The following is a 22,400-nucleotide window of genomic DNA, read 5'->3' as shown; positions in this document are numbered from 1 at the left end:
CATATTTATATCCCCAAAGTGCCTAAATTTACCAAACTTGTTATCAGTCAGGGGAACTGAATTTGGTAACTCCCTAAAAAGGAAGAAAATGATCATTTCGTTTTAAATACAAGGGGATGCAACAGGTGATCCTTATCCTCATAAATTCCATGCCTAGAAGGCTTCTGTCACTTGTGTCACTTGGGCCTGTCAAACAAGAACTTCTAACACTGTTTTATTTCCAAAAGAGAAAAGCTTGAGGAAGAGGCAGTACACGTGTTGTTTCTGGCTACTGACTCCATCTCCCTTACCCTCACCCCCAGTACGATTTCGTGGAACTCCTGGATGGCAGCAGGTTAATAGCAAGAGAACAGCGGAATCTGGTGGAATCTGAAAGAGCCGGGCGGCAGGCGAGATCCATCAGCCTACATGAAGCTGGCTTCATCCAGTACTTGGATTCTGGAATCTGGCATCTGGCTTTTTATAACGATGGGAAAAATCCAGAGCCGGTGTCTTTTAATACCATCGTTATAGGTAAGAGCCTTCTTCAAAGCATCTTTTTCCACCGACTGCCTAAACTCCGTGCCAAATAGAAACTCAAATCATTTTTACCAAATTTTAGTCATTCCTGGGGTGATAACACACATGTTTTGTTTTTGAATTGTTCATTTGTGAATGTATGGCAAGCCCTAAAGCTCTGTAAGAAATATTATAAATTACCGCAGGAAGAGAACACTTTGAAAATCTGCATTTGAAGATTTGAAATGCTTTACGTCACTCTGCAGATATCTTATATAAATGAACTGATTTGGGGGTTATGGAGTGAACTATCCATAATTGCATTAACACCTAACTAAAATGAACAGAGCGACCGCTTCTGAAAGGGGTCGGCATCTCACAAATGCTCCCTGCATTTCTCTTCTTCAGAGTCTGTGGTGGAATGCCCCCGAAATTGCCATGGAAATGGAGAATGTGTTTCTGGAACTTGCCATTGTTTCCCGGGGTTTCTGGGTCCGGATTGTTCAAGAGGTATGCAAGTCAGAGTCTCTTCTTAAGCCGATAGAAATAAGCCGTAGAAACACATCCAGTCGAGGAAACTTAGCAACCCGGGGAAGAAAGGGGATGGGAACGGCCCATCGCTGGTTCTGTGAGGGGCTCAATGGCAAACGTGGCTGTTGACCGTTCTGTCTTGTGTTATTTCACAGCAGCTTGTCCGGTGCTCTGTAGTGGCAATGGGCAATACTCCAAGGGCCGCTGCCTGTGCTTCAGTGGCTGGAAGGGCACCGAGTGTGACGTGCCGACTACCCAGTGCATTGACCCGCAGTGTGGGGGTCGTGGGATTTGCATCATGGGTTCTTGCGCTTGCAACTCGGGGTACAAAGGAGAAAACTGTGAAGAAGGTAAACATGTCAATATTTACCGAATCCTATTGTTACCTCCATAAAGACACAGATTAGATCTGTAATCTTCAGTCTGGCAAGTGTTCTTTCACATGCTCCTCTATGAAAGCAATTTTTATTTCCATATTTATGAATGCCTTGTTTTATTAACGTTTTTAACTAATGAAAAGAACAAATACCAAAGAGCTCTTTTGCTCTTGTTTCTGTAGCATGAGTAATTCTTTTTTTGTTGTTGTTTTACTCTGAGAAAGCAAACAAGCATTTGTGTCTTGAAACCCAACAAAGAATGGGCTTCTTCTTGTCACTTTTCAGCTTTTTACACTGATGCCGACCTTTTTGGCATCTCTAGAAAGAAAAAAACAATAGAATGTAATATAAGGAATAAGAGCAATGTTGTGGATTTCTTTCGTCACTGTACATGCAGAGGAGAGTCGAGACACTATACTGTAAAGTGCAGTTTAACTGGGCTTTGGTTTGTTGTTGTTTTTTTTGTTTGTTTGTTTTTATTTTTTTCGGGAAGCCAAAAAAGCACCATTTCCATTCTCCAATCAAATTGATTTTATTGATCTGCACTCACAAAGTAATGCAATTAAGTCTCTGGAATTAAATTTTCAGGCCATTGACCGTACAAGTGTAAAGTTTTATTGAGTCAAATTGCTAAATTAAATCTCATCATCTAAAGCACATTAAAGAGAATTAAGAAGGCTAGCGTGTGCAACTCATTTATTTCTCGAACAATCTGAGGCTCCCTTACAGCTGTCAGTGCCGGTGGTCATGGAGCAGGCCAGCATGTACAGGGTCTGTTCTCTGACTCTGCTTGGGCAGAACACAGAGCGATTGTCTGAACCCTCCAGAGCATGTTTGTCTAATTCATGAAAGACCAATCTTTGCAAGAGCCTCAGTTACCTAAATGGCGTCAGGTTGGTTCTTAATGCTTGATTGTATTACAGCTCTCTGCTTTTTCAGAGACAAGTTCTGGAGAATGGTCGATGGATGTTTGATTGTCTAAAACATTCTTAGGAATTGAGAGTTGATTCTTGAGCCTTCATGTACTATGATATCTTTCAGCTTTAATAAAGCTGTTCTCCTCTCTTGACACTAGCGGACTGTCTGGACCCTGGATGTTCCAATCATGGGGTGTGTATCCATGGAGAATGTCACTGCAGCCCAGGATGGGGTGGCAGTAACTGTGAAATACTGAAGACCATGTGCCCAGACCAGTGCTCGGGCCATGGGACATACCTTCAGGAAAGCGGTTCCTGCACTTGTGACCCAAATTGGACTGGCCCAGACTGCTCAAATGGTGAGGTCAATCAATGCGATGCCACCAAGTATTTACTATACTTTACTTAAGATTTGGGATATTTGACTTTTTAAAGCACACTTTGTAAAAAATTATGTCACCAAGTGATTTTTCTTTAACGATGTAAATGTTTAAAGCAATGAAGTAGTTATTCAGGAAATAAGCTTTGGTAATTTATTATTAAAAATCCTCTCTTCTCTGTTATTGGAGAGAATGCTCTTTCATCTGCATAAGACAGACTTATCTTCTTCAGTCTCGCTGGATGGAAATATTGATTTACACTCGTATCTATGGGTCTAGCTACAGCTTGAGAATGGAAGCCCATTTAGGGGTGGGTGGTAGCATAGTTGGGACAGGGCCTCACGTAGCCTGAGCTGCCTTAGACTTACTACATAGGAGAAACGGGCCTTGTACTCACAGTCCAGTCTCTGTCTGTGCTCGTATAGGTATGTGCCACCATGCCCAGAAATTCAGGCACTTTGTGTCATGAACAGATAGTCTGCAACTTAAAAAATAAAAACTTACCTGACAAGGGAAGGCTAAACATAATCACACTAAAGACTGTGTGTGTGACTACTATATATAATAATTCAACACAGATGTTAAATTATGGTTATAAGGGAATGACAATAATATTCACTAGTATATAGACACATGCACATACTCGGGCATTACTGAAATGGACATTGTACAAAATGGTACTTGCTGATTTTTTTCCAATCTAATCTTTTTTTTTTTTGTAATGCTGGTTACAACTTAGGAACTAATTCCATGATATTCCCAGTCATTAGTCACACAGTGTGAGGAGATGCCATTCAGCTTAGAAAATTACTGTTTTAATTGGGAGCTGAGATGAGCACACGTGAAATAATTAGATGCCGATATAATATCATACCAAGTGTTACATGGAATAGTTCACTAAACTCAGAGGAGTGATCCCATCTTGATGAACACTGAGAATTTTCACAGGGACTTCTATTAACACTTTTTCCTTCATTTAAACATGGCAGTCTCAGGGGAGGGGCAGGTAAGGGGCCATTTGTGACTAAGGAAACCGTTAGAACGTGTCTAAGGACTTGGACTGTGAAGTCGGATACATGTGTTCATAGCCAAGTCTATTTCATGGATCTTTAGTCTTTAGAAAATTACCGTGTGTCTCAGTTTACTCATTGTAAAACCACAGAATGATCCTCATCGAGGTGCTGTGGGGATGACTTGATGTATGTAAAGTACTTGTGTAAGCTGGGCATAGTGGACACACCTCCAATCCCCTCGCTCCACAGGCTGAGACCAGAGAAACAGGTTCAAAGCCAATCTGAACTTTACAGCAAGGTTCTGTCTCAAAAAATAAAATATAAAAATAAAACAGAACAAAAGTACTTGGCCCAATAAATACAAAGAAGTAGCCCCATAAAATGTGATATTTTAATGATAAAATCCAAATATTACCTCTACCCCTCTTGCAAATGCAATTTGGAAACTATAGTTATGAGAAAGTGATAACCATGAAAAATAATTCTACAACAGTGCCACAGTATGGGGGGGGGAGGGTAAAAAAATAATAACTGAGGTCAACCTTAGGTGGGTCCCCATTATGAGGGTTCTAGTTTAGAAATGAAATTTTAGACAAAGTTCGCAGGCGGCAGTGGTGTGCTCACTCAGATGGGAGTGATAACAGGTCGGACGCTGAATAATGCTAGTTGAGTGACTAGAGGACAGATTAAGGGGACCTCGCGGAAGTGTGGGATGATGAGAGAGCAAGGAGTTTGGAATCAACAGAAATGAAAAGGATAAATAGGAGCAGTATTTTAAATGAGTGATAGGCAGCAAGGGTTTCTGAAAAACTAAGACAGAGAAGTTTGGTGAGAAGCGTGGAAAGTTCAGAGCAGGAGAGACTGGAGCTCATTCCCAGTGTCTACATGAGGCCACGATGTCAGGAAAGGGAGACACGGGTTTACAGCAGAGGCGGGTTGGAATCAGTGGGAGGGGAGAAAATGAAGGATACTCAAACAAAAATAAATATTTGAAAAGAAAGGGAGAAGAGAAGGGAGGGGCAAAATGAAGGATGAGAAAAGAGGAAGAAAAGGACGCATTTTCCCAGCGGTGCTGGGTAAGGGAAAGGGGTCTACATAAAGCCTAGACGGGAGTGCAAGTGTGCATGTGTGTCTACGTGCATGCGTGCATGCGTGCATCCATGCGGCAGCTTCTTTCTGCTTCTCCTGGCCCCCTCCTCTGCTTCTCTAATGTACTTAAGAACATGGGAGCCCAGCTGTGCAGGTTCAATCGGTTTTCCTTTTCTCTCTTCCAGCGCTGGGTGTGGGACCTAGGGACCTTAAGCATACTTGGGCAAGGGCTCCACCCCGGTGTTTCACCCCTAACTCTGGATTCTGCTTTTAGATTAGCCATCCGATAGCTTTGTTTGGGTAGGGCAAGGTATATAACTTCCCTGTGCCTCAGTTTCTTTCTTTATGAAGTGGGGATAATAGCACCAGCACTTTGCACGTTGGGAGTTAAGTTCAGCTACGCCGAGAGAGGACCAGTGCACAGACAGAGCCTCACGCACAGTGTTAGCGTTGATGCTGTGGCTGTGCTGGCAGTGTTAGTGAACAGTAGTAGTGTGGGAAGATGAACTATAGCGTGTTTCCATTCCTCATTTATTCAAAGGAGCTTCCACTTGGAAGTATTCACTGTATTTACCAAATACCAGAGCCATGGAATGAAATTATTTTCTTCATTAATATGACCTAGTAGTATAAAGTGAAACAAAATACTGCCATGCAGATCATTCACATTGTTGGGGTTTTTTTCCCTAAAGATTTATTTATTTATTTATTTATTTATTTATTTATTTATTTATTTATTTATTTATATTTATTTTTATGTGTGAATGTTTTGTCTGCATGGATGTATGGGCACCACCTGGATGCCTAGTGCCCACAGAGCCCAGAAGAAGGCGTTGTATCCCCTGGAGCTGGAGTTCCAAATAGTTGTGAGCTGCCGTGGGTGCTGGGAACTGAACCCGGGCCCGCTGCGAGGGCAGCCAGTGCTCTTAACTGCTGCGTCCTCTCTCCAGCCCCACACTGTTGTTTTTGAAGACAGGGCTGGGGGAAACTGGTAAACTTTATGAACTCTGCCTTCCTGGCATTTTGAGAAACTTGGGTAGCAGCATCTCCTCTCCCCCGTGATTCAAAAATCTACGAGACAAATCCATCTTTGATTCCTCAAGTAGAACCGTAGAAAAAAGAAAATTTTCTATAAACTAATTTGTAATAGTCTTATGGTTTCTTTACAACCCAATTTTCTCATTTCCTTTCTCAATCTTTCCCTCCCTCCTGCTCACACTCTCCCCCCCCCCCGCCTCAAACTCTCCCTCTCTCCCTCCCTCCCTCCCTCCCTCCCTCCCTCCCTCCCTCCCTCCCTCCCTCTCACAATCTCCTCTCTTCTCTCCCTTCCCCTTTTATTGACCCTCCATCATTGACACATCCTCTGAAAGCAGACAGAATTTATACTGTTTTTATCCATGCTTTGTAGAAATGATAGTCCAAATTTTTGGTTAGAAAATTCCTGACTTTCAAAATAAGTGACATGTTTAGGTAGATAAGAAAATCATAAAACGGAGTCTGGGTTGTAGAAGGGCCTAAAGAGTTTTAGGAAATCCTTGCCAAGTGATATTTATCCAGTGTGAGTGCCTGACACTAATTTTACATTCATCCGGTCGGTTTGTCCAGTTTTCTTAAGAAGTACATATTTTAATTGTAAGAATCAAAATAAGCATTCATTTATTTCTGAATTGTTACTTACATTTCTATCTCCTGTACCAAATAAAAAAATGCATTCCACAAAGAGACTCCAGGTCAGTTTTAATGGGATGAGGACGCTCTCTGGGGAGCGCAGGTCTAACAGTTCTTACTGTAGAGTAGCCCTTGCTGGATGCCCTCACTCGTGCTTGCTCCACAGCCTCGTCCAAGCAGCAGAGGAACAGATGGGATGCCCACTGGTTCCGTTCCATGAAAATCTTACACACTCAATGACTAAAAATGCCATCCATCTTGATAAAATCATCTTGCCGTGAATAGCAAAAAAATAAATGTTAGTTCGAAGTTTAAACTGGCTGTCCATCACACACATTATTTTATGTGTTTAGATTTGATGCCATCCATGCTTTAAATCCATTACTTTAGAGTTCAGAATCAAAGTAAAAATTCTAAGTTTGAAAAAAAAAACTTTTAAAATCTAAATACAAATAGAAAGTGGCTGGAGACCTTTGTTCTGTTCATCTTTATATCCCCATTCAAAGCAGCGGTGTAACACATTAAACTCAGTGTATGAATGAATAAGAAATGAAGTGTTCTTCTTTTGGAGGATAAGGTTAGATATAGAAAAGTATTGAGCTTTCTTATCAGCTGGGAAAAGACAGAAAACTGAAGATGAGTAGCAGTGATCTCAAAGAGTTCAGCCTGTGAATGCGTCTTGTCTCCTGTTCACCAAGTTCAGCTGTCTGCTTCCTGGTTCTTATTTACAGCTTATCCCAATATTGTTGTTCACTCAAATATGTTGCTGAACATTTGCTAGCAGTATCAATCTAAGGTTTTTAACTAAATAGATCCTAAAGGAAACCATTGCCAGCTACCTCTTTTGCTATTGAGAAAATGACCTTCAGATATCCAGATTCAATAAGAGTGTAGAATTAATAACCAGAGCATTGGGTAAAGCTATTAAAAGAGAAAAAAAATGAATTATTTCCATGAGAAAGTTTATAGGTTTGAAGGCAACAGAGTTTCTCTCTATCTTCGTCAGCAGTGTGTCCATTAATTAGCCCTTCAATTCCACTTCAATTAAATTAACTCTAATTAATAAGTTCATTACAAAGATTGACGCACCTTGCTCACAGCCAGTGTGTTAAATGCTGATAAACAACTTCACCCTAATGAAAAATTGATTCCATTGAATAAAAGGGGGAACCTCAAAAAGACACCCTTGTTCTGTTGCTCTGAAGTTAATCAAATCATCTAGGGCTCTTAATCAAAAATCTAATTCGAAGGATATAGAAAAACATAGTATGCAGAGAAGAAAAAAAAAAGCAAAAACAGAGACACACGCTCTCCCGGCTAATGCCCTGAGTGGTGTCTGTAAGACATGTTACAGTTCTTATACAGCCTTACTATGGTGTCGAGAGTAGAGAAGGTTGTAGATAAGGATGGTCCCCAAGAAATATCATTTGGGGACTGAGTGTGGGAATAGGAGTATGTGGCGATGTAAATGCTCACTACTTTTCATTTTAAAGACATAAGGCAACCATCTCCTTTCTATTTGTTAGAAACGATTTGGGAATGAAAACTCCAACTGGAACAGTAGTTTTGCAGTCTGAGAATAAAAATCCACAGTTAACTTTATACATAAAGAATAAAAACTCAAATGTCCCTCAAAGTTCCCTCTCCCTCTCTTTTTCCCTCTTTCTCAGTAGTTAAATAAAGCTCTTAAAAAAGCTTTGTATAAAAAAATTACTTCAGACATCTGAATTCTTTTTAAAGGCTTAATCCAGTGTTACACAATTTGAAGGCATTTAGTCATTGTGCGCCTTTCAAAAATTCCAGCAGATGAAAATCTTTGTTTTCCAAATGACAGAGTCGATGTGTGTATATATATATTATTAAACTGGTTTTCTATTATGTGAGCTAAGCAATTTGTAGCTGTCAAGAGTACAAATTTACTAAATAGGAAAAACAACATTTCCCCTTATTTAACCAGCATGCCTGCATGTGTGAGCAAGCTAATGTACTTTCTATAATAGAGATGCCTTAAAGTTCCTGAATATTTTAAAAAAATTTAAGCCACGGCTTTAGCAATCAGCCCTTTTCATTTCTCAGTAACTGTGTATAATGCAACTTCTGTTAAATACTTGACATGCTTAGCTACTCAAATATCTCATCGTTTGAATGTGCATGTTTTTTCTTGGCTACCAAGGGGTAATCTTATATATTTATATATAACTATTCTATATACATAATATTTGGTATATAAAATGAAATCTTTATATATAAAGAAATTTTCCCAAACAGTTGTCCTGTGTGTGTTATGAACCTGCATAGCCACATATAAAGTTAAAGAAGATGAAAGAATGTAAAATTCTACCATTCAGAGTGGCTACTCATCAATGCAGAAATTAATGTCCAGTAGTTGTGGTTTACGGTGACTTTGCTTTTTCACTTAGACAAGTGTGAGACGTCATAATCCTCCCTCTCACCCCCAACCCGTTCTTTTTTTCTCTTGCCTGGATTCCTCTTTCTTGCAATGTAGAGATATGTTCGGTGGACTGCGGCTCGCACGGTGTTTGCATGGGGGGCACCTGCCGCTGTGAAGAAGGCTGGACTGGCCCAGCGTGTAATCAGAGAGCTTGTCACCCTCGTTGTGCGGAACACGGGACCTGTAAGGACGGCAAGTGTGAATGCAGCCAGGGCTGGAACGGCGAGCACTGCACCATCGGTAGGCCAACCAGACTTCTAGTTACTTATCCAGGACATGTTCGTGTTCTGTGCTGAGACCAAACCCATCTACCCAACAGACAAGCGATCTACCGCTAAGCTCCACCCCTAACCCGCCACGTGCTTTCTCTATCCTCCATTGACTGCAAAAGAGATCACATCCTTGGCTGTTTTTTAACTCAAAAGAAGCTCACCTCTTCCAATTAATTTTTTTTTTAAATTTTCTTACAGATAAAGAGGAGTTTTGTTTTTAATTACGGTCTACATTTTACAATGTTTAATTCATTTCTTGCTAGAGAAACTCACCTGAATGTGAAGCAGAAGACTTAGAATTTGTTGCCTAGTATATTGGTCACAGACGCACAAAAAAAAATGGATGCACAGAAAAAAAATTCAGTTTTTTGTTTATAAGCCATACATTTTGGTCAGCTGAGATGTGCGTATGCCCAGCAGCTGCAGAGTACTCGCCCGACCACCATGGCATTACTTCATCATAAGTACTGGCCTGGCGTTACTTCATCATAAGTACTGGCCACTAGTGTTCTATATTGATATTGCACCTCCTAATAGCAACCATACTTGCTGCTTCACATATTTTTTAAATTTTCTCAGATACATGGGCTTGCTCATCTCCAGAATCATCTTTTTCAGTCTTTTGGTCCGGAGAGTTTCTACCAAGGAGGTTTGATTTTTTTTTTTTCTTCGCCTTTACGCTGTGATTTCACTAGAAGTAAAATAGAATACGCCCAAATATAGCTGTTCTTTATGGGCCTGGCATGTCTTCAAACATGATGATATTCACCAATCCCTGTAGGTTGAATAAAATACCAACCAGATCTTTCAGACCAAAAATGGTTTTTGTAAAAGAAAAAAAAAAGTGATAAAAAGAGAGCTATACCTCACCAACATTTAACGTGGATTCAAAAATGTCTAGAACAAATAAAATACTGCCTTTTCAATATGTGCAATATTCCCTTACCATTCAAGTTACAGAATTGAAATGCGCAGCTAGTAGAGGGCAGTAAAAAGGTAAAGGAAGTCATAAATCCCTACCTCGCTTCATAAACAGTGTCCATCATTGATTATGATTGACAGGCTGACCAAAATTTCAGAAGGTAAGGCACCACGTTTTCTGAAATACTCAGTGATCATAGGGTAAAATTTGATGAAACTGTTTGGGAGCATGTCAATAATTTAAACAATATATTCTTCCAATGTGTCTGTATGATGTACTTCTCTTTTTTTGCTTACAGGAATTGGGTAGCAAGAAAATTCATCATGGGAAAATTGAAATCACACGTGTGTTATAAGAGTGTCACAATTCTACAGTCATGTGCAAATACCTACCACCACCCCACCCCAACACAAAATTAAGAGTCAATCTCTTCTTTTTTTCTTTTTTAAGTTAACACAATTCTGTCTTAACCAACTTTATCTAAGGTTCTTTGCAATGTTGTTGGCATCCTCGTGTTTGGTTATCTCACTTGTCATCCATTTCAAGGGTCCCACCACGCCCTATATTTGGTTGATCATCTGTGAAGACTCTAGGACCCAGAGATAGTTAGATTCATGCCTGTAGTTTAGTACTCAGAATGAGGGAGGGAGGCATCCCAGTTTGGACTCACGTGGAGGGTGGAGCGTTAGACTTTCTCCAGGTCAAGGTGCATCAGTGTGTGTGTGTGTGTGCGTGTGTGTGTGTGTGTGCAGAATGCCTGCCAAGGGACCCACATCGGAGACTCACAGTCACAGAGTTTCCACTCGAGGAAGCTACCTTCTGTCTGCCATGACCACCATAGCTCAGAATCTCAGAACAGCAAGTATTTAGGGCTCTGTGTGGGCACAGGACATGGAGCAATGTAAGGAGCGTTCAGATTTTCAGACGTCACACAGACCCAGACCCACCTCTTCCTAAAGGTTCTGTCTGCATCATCGTCTGTGTGGTACCCTCAGGGTGACTCACTGATGGTGATGTCCCTGCTGAAATCATCCGCAGATGTACATATTCACAAGCTATGGCTGAGTGTTAAAAAGTCTGCTCAGCATACACAAGGCCCTGGGTTCAATTCTCAGCACCACCAAAAAGACAGGCGTAGAGACCCTTCCAAATCCTACTTTGCTCTTTCACGCTGTTAGAGTGGTTCTTGTCTTGTCACACAAAGATGCAGTTGCCCCTCTTCTGTCTGCTAACTACTACTGCCTCTGTGTGTGTCACAAGGAAGCCCAAGGGCCATTTGTGAGCCGTGGGCGAAGCAACCAGGAAACCGTGGAGTGCTTTCTCATTTGGGACAGTTACTGGTCTATGCATTCCTCTCAATTCAAACATCTATCCGGCTAAAAGAAACTGTCATCTGATGAGAGACTACTCATAAATCAGCGAGATTTTCTTTTCTTTTCTCCATATCATGTGTCATTTCAGAGAATACAGACAGAGAGGTTAATGGAAAGAGAGGTGGCAGAGAAATTCAACAAACACAAGCAAACACAAGTTCTCAGTAGGAAACAAAAGAATATTCGTTAGTCATCTTACCGTCTTCATAAACTCAGTTCATGTTTTCATAAAACCACGGGCATGTTGATAGTAAAATTGTTAGGAATTCAGCATACTCACTGGACACTCGCCTTTACCTCCGAGGGTTCCGACTTCTGATATCTTTATTAGCGTACTCATATTTTCCTCTTGTTACAAATCGCAAGTCCAGTAAATTAGGCGTGTTCATCCACAGGACTTGCGCCAAGTCCTTTCTTGGGTTCCACTTTGACTGGTGATGCATGCAGATGGAAAATAAAGCGATGGGAGACTGACTTTCAGCAACATTGTGATTAAAAGAGACATCTTTCTCTGCCTCCATGGAAGGCATTAGGCTTGTTTGGACCCTTTTATGAATAGAGAAACAAAGGGAGTTTTAATGAAAGAGCCACCTCATATCGGCAGCAGGACTTGTCATGCACATGATTGGACAGTAATAGCACATAACACTAATGTAGCTGTGAGGTTGTAATAGCATCCTTTTAGGCTGTGCCTCATCCGCTGGTGAAAGGATCGTCCTGTCCACATGCCTGCATTTGTTTTCATGAGAGAGGAAGCATGGATATTGTAGAGGAAGCCTGAAGCAAGTCAAAAAATCTGTGAAACGTACTGAAATACCTTACAAATAATAATTGGCATAATTTGAGTATCATGTGGCTGTCACTATAGTTAAGAAGGCTAAATAATTCTGTACTGTGAGAGTTGGGGCGAGTCAAATTTAGAACCAGTATCTGATAGTTCGGATCTGTGAACTGGTAGATACTAGTGAGTTATGACCAAGTGGAGTGAGTTCCTATCCCAGTGTTTGACTGGATTTAGGACCTATAAACATGTGAAGGCGACCCGCTTGGCTCGGTTCAATCTTTCCACAAAAGAAGGTATGTGGTTGACTTGTGCCTCGACTTTATGAGCCATAGAAACAACGCAAATACTGCATCAGCATTTGCTAGATGTTGTTTATAAACAGAATGCAAAACCAAATGAATGTCCCAGGCAGTGAGAAGTCCTAATTGCCTCGTTTTGAGTATGCATTCATCTGTAACTTCCGCGAGGGCCTCTCTTTTTAGCTTTCATTGAAAAGATTTGTCCCTGGATTATCTATTTCTATCTATCGAGTGCATTGGAGACTAGAGATGAGGTGGAGGCCTGAAGAGGCCATAAGGGTGTTGAATAACATTTGATTGTTCTCTCTCATGGAGAGTTGTCACAAAGGACTAGAAAGCTCTCTGGAAGCTCTGGAGGTGGATGTCTTCTCAAGCTGATCAATATTTTTCATTTCCCCGGGGAACCAAAAAGGGAAAAAAAATGGGCTTATATTAGTAACAGTGAAGAGCCACAGGCTGGAAAACATACTTAAATCTTAGCATAAGCTTCTTCTGAAATATTTGAATCTCCATTCCAGGAAACCTTAACTATCCCAAAGTTCTGTAGGTGTGGGGGTTTGGAGATTTTGTCTCCGCTTTTGTGGTAAAGCTTTGGGTTAATTTTAGAAGGGGGCTGGTTTTTAACTTTCCATTCCATCCGTTATCCCACAGGATTAAGTCTCGTGGATCCTTGCCCTATCTGAAGGACCCTCGGGTTCCTTTGCAGTTCTAGAATGTTTTAACTGTTGATAGTCTCTGCTGACAGAAGTGTAGAGTTCCCTTGCTGCCTTAGTTTCCTTTGGTCTTTCCATTTTGCCATAGAAAGGAATCATCTCCACTTCCTAAGAGGTCCTGAGGTCCACTTTGTGGATCTCACTTGCCCCCATCATTTTTCACTTGTCAATTCATTTCTTTGCCGATTAAGCATCCCTGAGCAGCTTCTCTGTGGTACGTATTGAGTCCTGTTCCATTTAGAAGGCTGTTTAACTTTTTTTTAATTCACAAGCCTTGAATTTTTCAAAGATAGGTCTTTAAGTCATTTCTGTGATTCAGCGTGACTTGTGTCCTAACTGTTCTTAGCATTAGTTGGAGTCTTTCAGATGTAAAGTGATTATAATAGTTGATATTTATGTGAAATATTAAAGTACAGTGTTCTGATTTCTAAGAGCCTGAGGACTTGTGACCTTGCTGAACCATTAAGTGACGTTGAACGGGTTCCTTTACACTCTGTACGTATGTTTTCTCTTACGCAGATTGTGAATACATCCAAGGATGGTTTGAATTGAATGAAATGCTGTCCTGTGAATTATAGCACTTATTCGAGTGCCTGTAAAAGAGAGTTCTGCAGTTTTGGGTTTTAATTTTCTTAATAAGTATGAATGAGACAAACTGCAACCCATACCATGGTTCGGGTGTTGACATTTAGAAAACAAAACAAAATAAATGTGAAGAAAACAAAACAAAACAAATGTGAAACCAGTAAGGTGTGGTACAGGCCTGTAATCCCAGCACTCAGGAGGCTGATACACGAACATCACAAGTTCAAGCCCATCCCAGATACATAGCAGGAGAATGTCTAAAAATGCACAATTAAAAAAAAAAAAAAACCAGAAATAAAAACAAAAACTGCCAAAGACATTTACTTGAAGAGTTCCTAGCATCCCCATCTTGTTATAAGTCAGAACCTTGTGTCCAGTGGATATTGTTTAACAAGAGCCTGTGTATCAGGTGTTGGGGGTTAAAGAGTTGTTTTTGAACATCATGCTATAAAAGAAAGGTGGTGTATAGCGTGGTATTTTTCTTCTAGTAATGTCTCAACTGCAGAGCTGTTTATTGAGCAACATTGATTTTTCATGGACTTTGAGGCCATTCAAATGGAAATTTGACCTAGGGGAAATACTAATCCCTTAAAGCTACAAAAGACTGGCTATTTGTTTTTATTCTAATTCCTTAGTATGTTGGGAAACGAGATCGCTAATGATCACTAAGATGTGCTGGTTGTTTGCTCAGACAAAACTCAGACATACTGTACTGCACACACTTCCGCTAAACAACATGGCTGCTCCTCCTGGCTTTGGGACGCTCAAGACCAAAAATAGAAAATGAAATAGGACAGCCAGGGAGTTACCTACTGAGCAGTGTGGGAGAGAGAGGAATCGAAACCGGTGCCAGCGTGGCCAGCGTAGGTTGCTGTCCCGACTCTTATCTCAGACAATAGTGTCAGAGGAATGTTGTTGTGTTTTTTTGGTCAAATGAAAAGACCAAGTGACAGTTTTGAAAATAAGAACTCATTAGTGCTTGGTTTACATTACAAATTTAGAAGTTTTGTAACTCCATTATTTTTTTCTTTTTTGTAATGTTGCCCCAACTTTGAAATTAATAGAGTAAGACTGCATGGAATTTTTAAAGGCTTCTTTTGTTCAAATGCTATTTGTATCATCCTGTCGCACCCCCAAAACAAATGGGTTGAGTTACTACCACACAGCTGTGGATCCCTGCCACAGAAGCCGTTTCCTGTTGGTCAAGGAAGTAGCAGATGAGAGAAGGGTCATGCCAGGCTGCCTGAGTCTTAGACCAAGCTGGCTTTACTGTAAAGCTGCTGTGGCTTAAGTTCAGGGTCTCTCACTCGTACTGACCTCTATAAGATCCCACAAAGGGACCATGACATCATACAGCTGTGTGTTGCTCTGACGTTTACAAATTACTTTCTCTCTCGCGTGCGCTCTCTCTCTCTCTCTCTCTCTCTCTCTCTCTCTCTCTCTCTCTCTCTCTCTCTCTCTCCTCTCTCTCTCTCTCTCCTCCTCCTGTATTTCCTTGTGCACAGCAGCACTAGAATAGCTGTGGACCCTCTGAAAACTCCACTAAGGAAAAAATGAGCTGGGAGATACATCGAGTTTAGATGGGATGAGATGTATTTATAGGGTAGGAAATTATTTCTGTCTGTGGTTGTTACTGAAAATATTCTAAATATTTTCTAAATATTGAGATTAGAAAATATTCTAAATATGCCATCCACTGACGTACCTAGAGCCATATACTATCAGGGTCAGAGACTGTATGAAGTTACGTCATGTCCTGAGGAGCCTGTGGCAGACAGAAATAAATGTTGGAGGAAAAATAAAGCTTGGCATACATGCAAATAGAATTCTTATCATCTCACATATATAAACCCCTTCTAGTAACTTTCCCTGATAAAGAATATATTGGATAGCCCGGTGTGGTGGCACATGCCTTTAATCCCAGCCTTCGGAAGGCAGAGGCAGGCAGATTTCTGAGTTCAAGGCCAGCCTGGTCTGTACAGTAACAGGCAGGGATACACAGAGAAACCTTGTCTTTAAAAAACAAAGAAAAAAAAAACAAAGGGGAAAAAAACCAACATGTTGGGTAATAGAACTTATATAATTTTGTATGTGTTATAATTTTTTTATATGTGATTCTCTTTTGAGGATTTTATCATGATATTTGTCTTTAATAATGAGTCTGTCAATGGTGAGGTCACATGTGCTGGGAAGTCTAGTGTGTCCCTCAATCATATGAGCCCATTCGAACAGGGTTACCTGTTTATATGACATGACATGCTGACATCAGCAAAGATAACAAAAAAAATGTAAAAACACTCTTCGAGGAAGATGTAAAGCAGGTTCACAAATCCATCAATTTACACTATGTCAGACCAACTTATCACACAATTAAAAAGTCCCAGAGTCTGTACATGGTGCTAAAAATGTATACGATACTATCAGGAGCAAATTTTGGAGCCAAATGAAACTTTTTCTAATCAATAATCTAATCAATAATGAAAACCATGCTGTATTTCACATTGAGTGAAGATGAAATTATCTTTCTCAACTGTATAGAAATATATGAAATCATTGTCATGTTAAGGAGGCAAAGTGAGTGTTATCCCATAATAATAGAGAAAATGGCTGTTAGCAACATGGCAGGCATTCAGTAAACATTACATTCCTTTTCTGGCATTTGTGCTTTTCATCATCTTAAAGTTTTTCGACTTTGTGGTGACGTTTCTCGTTCCAAATAACTCTTGGCTTGTATACAGCACTTCATCTACCTTGATGTTGTCTTTCTTAAAGAGGGTCACCTCCCAAGTTATAAAAGTTTCAACCCCCTCCCCTCAAAAAAAAAATCTATGTCTACCCTGGCCCCCCGCTGTATCGTGTGCTATCTGTGGCATGATGGGAAGGTACAGAGGTCTCCTGTGCCTCTGTTTCCCCAGCCATAAAGTGGAAAAGAAAATACCTCCATCCTGGAGTTGCTGAGAGGATTGTGTGGATTAAAACTATAGTGGACACAGTCCTGGCACAGAGCGAACACCACAGAGTCTCATTAGCATCACCACTGTTACTGGAGCCTTTGGGCTGACGTTAATGACAAAGTGGCTAAGGCTAATGCTTCCTTCCAGCACCATCCCCTAACCTCTGCCCATTCCTCTGAGAAACAGGCATGCCTCCTGGATAGTAAAGCCAGTGCTGGCTCAGTGATCTGCCCTCCGTGGTGCAGGATGGGTCATCATGGAGCGTTAGGTATGGAGTTCTTTGGAAGGAAATTCTCCTAAGCCCTCTGGGCAGTAGAAAGTCAGACAGCTGAAAACACTTCCATGAAGTGTACGGCCTGAGAGCTTGGTGAGGAGTGTCCTACTCTTCAGTCTCAATCACGCTAAGTCGATAAAAAGGTGGATGTGAGGAGGGGATACTGGTTCCCCGGGGAAGGGAGGCCAGCCCCCTTCTGAGCTCACAGGGCATCATCCGTTTTCTGGAAACCAATCTGGTTTTCTGATGACTGATTTCTTCTATTGAGATAGCCTGAGTGTTCATTTGGGGCCTCTCCAATATTCTCTTTCTCATTTGAGTCCTAACTTAGTGAATAATGTGATATACACAACTGTATCCTCCGTAGTACCTTCAGAATTGATATTTTCTCGAATGAAAATATTTCACTTTCTGCCACAAGTGAAAACCTGCTTTCTCTGGGCTCTCTAAGAGATGGATGTCCTCTTTGATTAGGATGTCAGTGCTGTCTTTACTCCGTCTCGGTTCTCTAGAAGGTGCATCAGAGGTGTTTGTTTTTAACCACCCAGCCTGTTTCACGTCTGAGGAGAAGGGAAGGGATGCTGGGTGGTTGGGTTGTCTATGCAATCGGAGCTGTCTATTTTGATGTGGTTTATTTGGCCTTCGAAAGGTTCTTCTCCCTCCCGTGTGAATTCTTCCTTGGTATTAGTTTGGTTTTTTGGTTTGGTTTTTACGGTACTGATTTCATCACAAAAGGATATGAAGGTGTGGTTTCAAGGCAGTGATAGCCGAGGTTGCAAACAGTGGCCGAGCGGTGTTTCCTGCCGGTGTCTTTCACTTAATGGTCTATAACCTGATGACTGAGAAAGTAGTCAGCTAACCACTGATTTAGTGGTTCTGGTGAAACTTGCTTCAGTTGGAGTCTGTGTTTCTGTCGTGGTTCAGTCTCAAATACTGCATGTCAAAGCCTTTGAGTCACTGGATTTCTGCTTTTATAATCCATACCTGTAAAACAACAGCATTGTAATCCATCTGCAGCCTTCTATGAAGTTTTTGTGAAATGTGTCACAACATTAACTCCGTGGTATTCTCTTCTGCCTGTCTGTGTCCTCATAGACTTCCTATGTGTGATGTACGTATGATGATGTAAGGTCTCTATAAAGTAGCAAATCATTAAATTACATCTCTTATCATTCGAATCCTCAAAAAGGCTTAGATTTGAATTTCCGTTTGCCTTGGCACCCGGCTTGCTGTAGAGTTGGTAAAGGCATCATCCAATGGGCTGTCTTGACAGGTGTTCTCCGTTCAGGAGGAGAGCTTATTGCTTTGGGTACCCATTTCCTTACCCCTAAGGATGGGGTGCAATGTGAGCATAGTCAGCGTTGGCTGTTGGGGTCCCCGTGTCTTCAGCCTAGGCTCGCTGTTTTCTGTCCCGTCCTTGATGCTGTGATGTCTAAGGAGGCAGTGGTGTCATGGACGTGAGAACGTCCGTCAAAAGGTAATGGTGTGGCTGAGAGGTGTATTACTTAGGGAACTGTTAATGTGTCCCTTGCTTTAGGAAAGGAACAATGTTTAGAATATCTAAAAGTCAGTTGTGAACGTCAGTGATTGTCTTGTGAGTGATCGTGTCTGGTGTTAACATGCATTTCCCAAGTGGGTGATTTACGCATTGCCTGTTAAGGACGGAACCTTTGGATCTTTCAAAGAAATCTTTCTTACCTACTTTCCTAGCCCTGGTATGATAAACAAATTCTATCTTGTGCTGAGAAGTTGTGTTCAGATTCCTCTAAAGTCTACCTCCTCTGTTAGAACTCGAATCCTAAATTGGTGCCTACATTAAGCTTTTCCTACCCAACTTACTGGAAGGCATCCTGGCTTTAGAAGCATGAGCTTTCAGATGAATTAGAGGGTTAAAGCCCCTGAGATTATTCTCAAGTGGGAGCAGTTCAGAAGAAAATGCCAGTGATTCATGTTGCTTTATGATCACTTAGATTCTATGAAATATGTCTCATTTCTTAGATCTGAAAACTTTATTCCTTCTTTTCTTACTGCCATATATTTATTTCCCACCAGAAACTTCATGGTTTCCTAGCTAGTTTTAGATAGGACTCGAATAACTCACTGTGTGGGTGTACTATGTATTGGAGGAAACAACCTATAAACCATAATCACCAAGGATTTGAGGGTGGCTGCTGCCAGAGTTTGAACTCAAGATTTAACACATGCCTCGCAGCTTCTGTACCTGCTCTATCCCAAGCTGTATTCCCAACCCTCAAGAAATTGTTTTATCTGGAAGTGATGGCGCACACCTTTGATCCCAACACTTAGGAGGCAGAGGCAGGTGGATATCTGAGTTCGAAGACAGCCAGGGCTACACTGAGAAACCCTGTCTAAAATTGAAATTTTTGTTTAAAAAATTGTTTTAATCCATTAACTTAAATCAACATGTTATATACCGGGCTTCTTAAATACAAATATATCCATGTCTAAGATTTCCATTTTTCCTTAAATCACATTCTCAACTTCAGTCAATTTTTTTTTTTGTTGTTACGTGCTTTTTGAAAGATGTTATCTGATGGAGGGGAGAAGGGAGCTTCTATCCCACCCCCTGCAGACTTAATTCAAGACTATAATAGAAGTAAGATGCCAAGAGGCAGATTAACAGGAAAATTCAGTTCTGTAATAGAAACAAACTAACAGTAGATTAACAGGAAAATAAGATATAAATTTCTTGCTGGTCAAGTGCATGGTAGTCACACATAGTACGAAAAGTCAAGGGTCAGTTCAAATATAGACAGCTGCAGAAAGACATTGGGACTTAGAGATGTGGGAGAAAGTGACAACACGACAGATTTGGGGCCTGGAGGCTCCCAAGAGGAGCAGGCCATAGGAGTGGGGGGAGGGGGAGACATAGAAGAAATGCAGATACAGTGTCTACAGTAATTCTTCCTAAAATGGCAGCTGTGATGGAGCCTCTCTGGGCAGGTGTCAGGCCTATGGTCCCTTTTTCCTGAAAATAAACTTTGTTTAAGAAGGACGTGCTACTACTCCAGAAGAAAGTTACCTTGGGTAGATCAAGCAACTTCAGAGGCATCCCCCTCCTCCACCCATAAGGGAAGACCGGGAAGACCCTCAGTTCAAAGCACGCAACACACAAAGCGTCTTACTTTGGAATAACATTTCTTGAGTCCTAACTCTGAATCATTTGAGTCAGATGAGTTTTGCATCATATTGTCTTATTAAAAACTTGCCATTTGGTCCTGTGCTAACACACTGGAATATCTTTTCCAGTTTGGAGCACCTCGCTGATATGTATCTTTTCAGAATCATTTAAGGTCTTAATTGCCACCAAAACTTAGCATCTGGGCAGTTTTAAAACTCAATTGGCTGGATATACGATTGAACAAGAAATAAAAATGAAAATATTCTCTTCAGTTTTTGCCAAGTTCATCAGAAGCCTTTTTGTTGAAAAGTTGAGATCTCTGGCATTTGGGAATAAAACCAGGTGCAAAATTGTTTTCAGCTAATTCAGGGTATGAGCCAGGAAGGGAAAGGCTGTAAAGTTGCTACATCTTCCCAAAACCCTACCCAGGTAATTTAAAGTGCCAGGCAGCTGAGGGGGTACTAATATGAATTTTAAGTGGTTTTTCTTATACATTGAGATTGACACTATCCTAAGAAAGTCAATAAAAAGTGAGGTTGGAGGTCTGGGAAGATTGGTCATTGAGAAAAGTGCTTGTTTCAAAAGCATGAGGTCCTGGGTTCAAATCCCCAGAACCCATGTAAAAAACTCAGCGTGGTTAATGCTCCTCTAATCCCAGCACCAGGAGGATGCCTGGGTTTTGCTGGCCAGACAGTCTAGCCAGTCAGTGTCCACAAGGTGTAGCGGGATCCCTTACCTCATAGATAGACAGACAGACAGACAGACAGACAGATGATAGATAGATAGATAGATAGATAGATAGATAGATAGATAGATAGATAGATAGATAGATAGATAGATAGATAGATTAGATACATAGATACATAGATACATAGATGATAGATAGATAGATAGATGGATGATAGATCACATGCACACTCACCACACACACAAGAGTAAATTTTGATTCACTTTATTGTAAAGGTGAAAGAATTAAGCCCACAATTACAAACATCTGTTTACTCCCCCACACAGTGTTGAGACGTGTTCTTTCAATGGCAGGATTTCTCTTCATCATTTTGTGAATCCGTTGACAACAGCCTCTTTTTACCCTAAAAAGGTTTCCTTCTTACCTGCCTGTTTTTGTTGTCTGCTTTTTACTTTTTATCTGTACAAATGTTTTAAGTTTATTAGTTTTTTCAGAGTTTCATATTTTAATAGCATTCAACCCCACTTCCCTAACCACCCAGATCTGTATCCATTCTCTTAACTCATCAAGACCGATTTGTGCTCCCCAAATATTCTTTGAGGTGTGCTCTTCTGCTGGAGTGTGGTCAACTTACCAGGGTCTTCACCCTTGGAGGAAACTGTCCCTCTCTCTCCCAGCAGCCAACAGTTGCCTACAGCTCCAGGGTGAGACTTCCGTGCTCAACTCCCACATCCATGCTGGAGTTTGGTCTGGCTTAAGCTCGCCCTGGCCTTGTGCATGCTGTCACAACCATTGTGACCCAGTATGTGTCCTGCTGCATCCAGAAGACGGTTCCTTTGCGATCATCCACCACCTCTGACTCTTAAGCTCTTTCTGTCCCCTTTCCCACAATGATCTCTGAGCCTTGGGAGGAGGGAGGGGGCATATACATCCCATTTAAGACTGAGCATTACACAGTCTCTTCTCTGCCCGTCAGCAGTTGTGGGTCTCTGCCTTGCACTATCTACTGCAAATTGAAGTATGCATGGGACATATGTTCCTTGGACAGGTCATGGGGACCAATTTCACAAGACGCGTTTGCCTAGACTGATAGTTCGTACAAGAGCAGCGCCTCCCCCACCCTTGCGTATCTACCATGTTCACAGATAATGGTGCTACTGAAGCCAATTTTTTTCCTATGGTTCTTCATGAGAGGGTCAGTGACCCTCTCCTGTTTGAGTGCCTCTTTAATGAAACTGGAAAACAAGTGTCTGAAATATGGCTATCATTTCTGGGATTTAACGGGCATGTGCCTTGGGTAAATTAAGGAGCAAAGGAGGTCCTTAAATATGAATACATTGCCAGATGCTTTTCCATTAAACTCTGTTGGTTGAATGAAATTAGTAAATAATTATGTTGGTGGGGAACCTACTATCTCCAAATGTGATATAATGTCTTCCTTTAACAACCGAGCTTAATTTTTTCCTATA

At 41.0% G+C, this 22,400-nt stretch overlaps 1 protein-coding gene across 1 annotated transcript in view; it reads left to right on the top strand.

The window, feature by feature from the left end:
* Tenm3 (teneurin transmembrane protein 3) overlaps positions 1-22,400 on the top strand; it is a 181,138-nt gene that overhangs the window by 71,596 nt on the left and 87,142 nt on the right. Inside the window, exons 5-9 of the mRNA XM_059244770.1 lie at positions 303-513; positions 907-1,008; positions 1,185-1,379; positions 2,482-2,682; positions 8,980-9,165. Of these exons, the coding sequence (XP_059100753.1) occupies positions 303-513; positions 907-1,008; positions 1,185-1,379; positions 2,482-2,682; positions 8,980-9,165 (895 nt within the window). The remainder of the gene's footprint in view (positions 1-302; positions 514-906; positions 1,009-1,184; positions 1,380-2,481; positions 2,683-8,979; positions 9,166-22,400) is intronic.

The sequence above is a fragment of the Peromyscus eremicus genome, chromosome 17, assembly GCF_949786415.1.
Source record: "Peromyscus eremicus chromosome 17, PerEre_H2_v1, whole genome shotgun sequence".
NCBI lineage: Eukaryota > Metazoa > Chordata > Mammalia > Rodentia > Cricetidae > Peromyscus > Peromyscus eremicus.
Note: the sequence above shows the minus strand (reverse complement) of the source record. Positions and strands in the feature narration are given on the sequence as shown.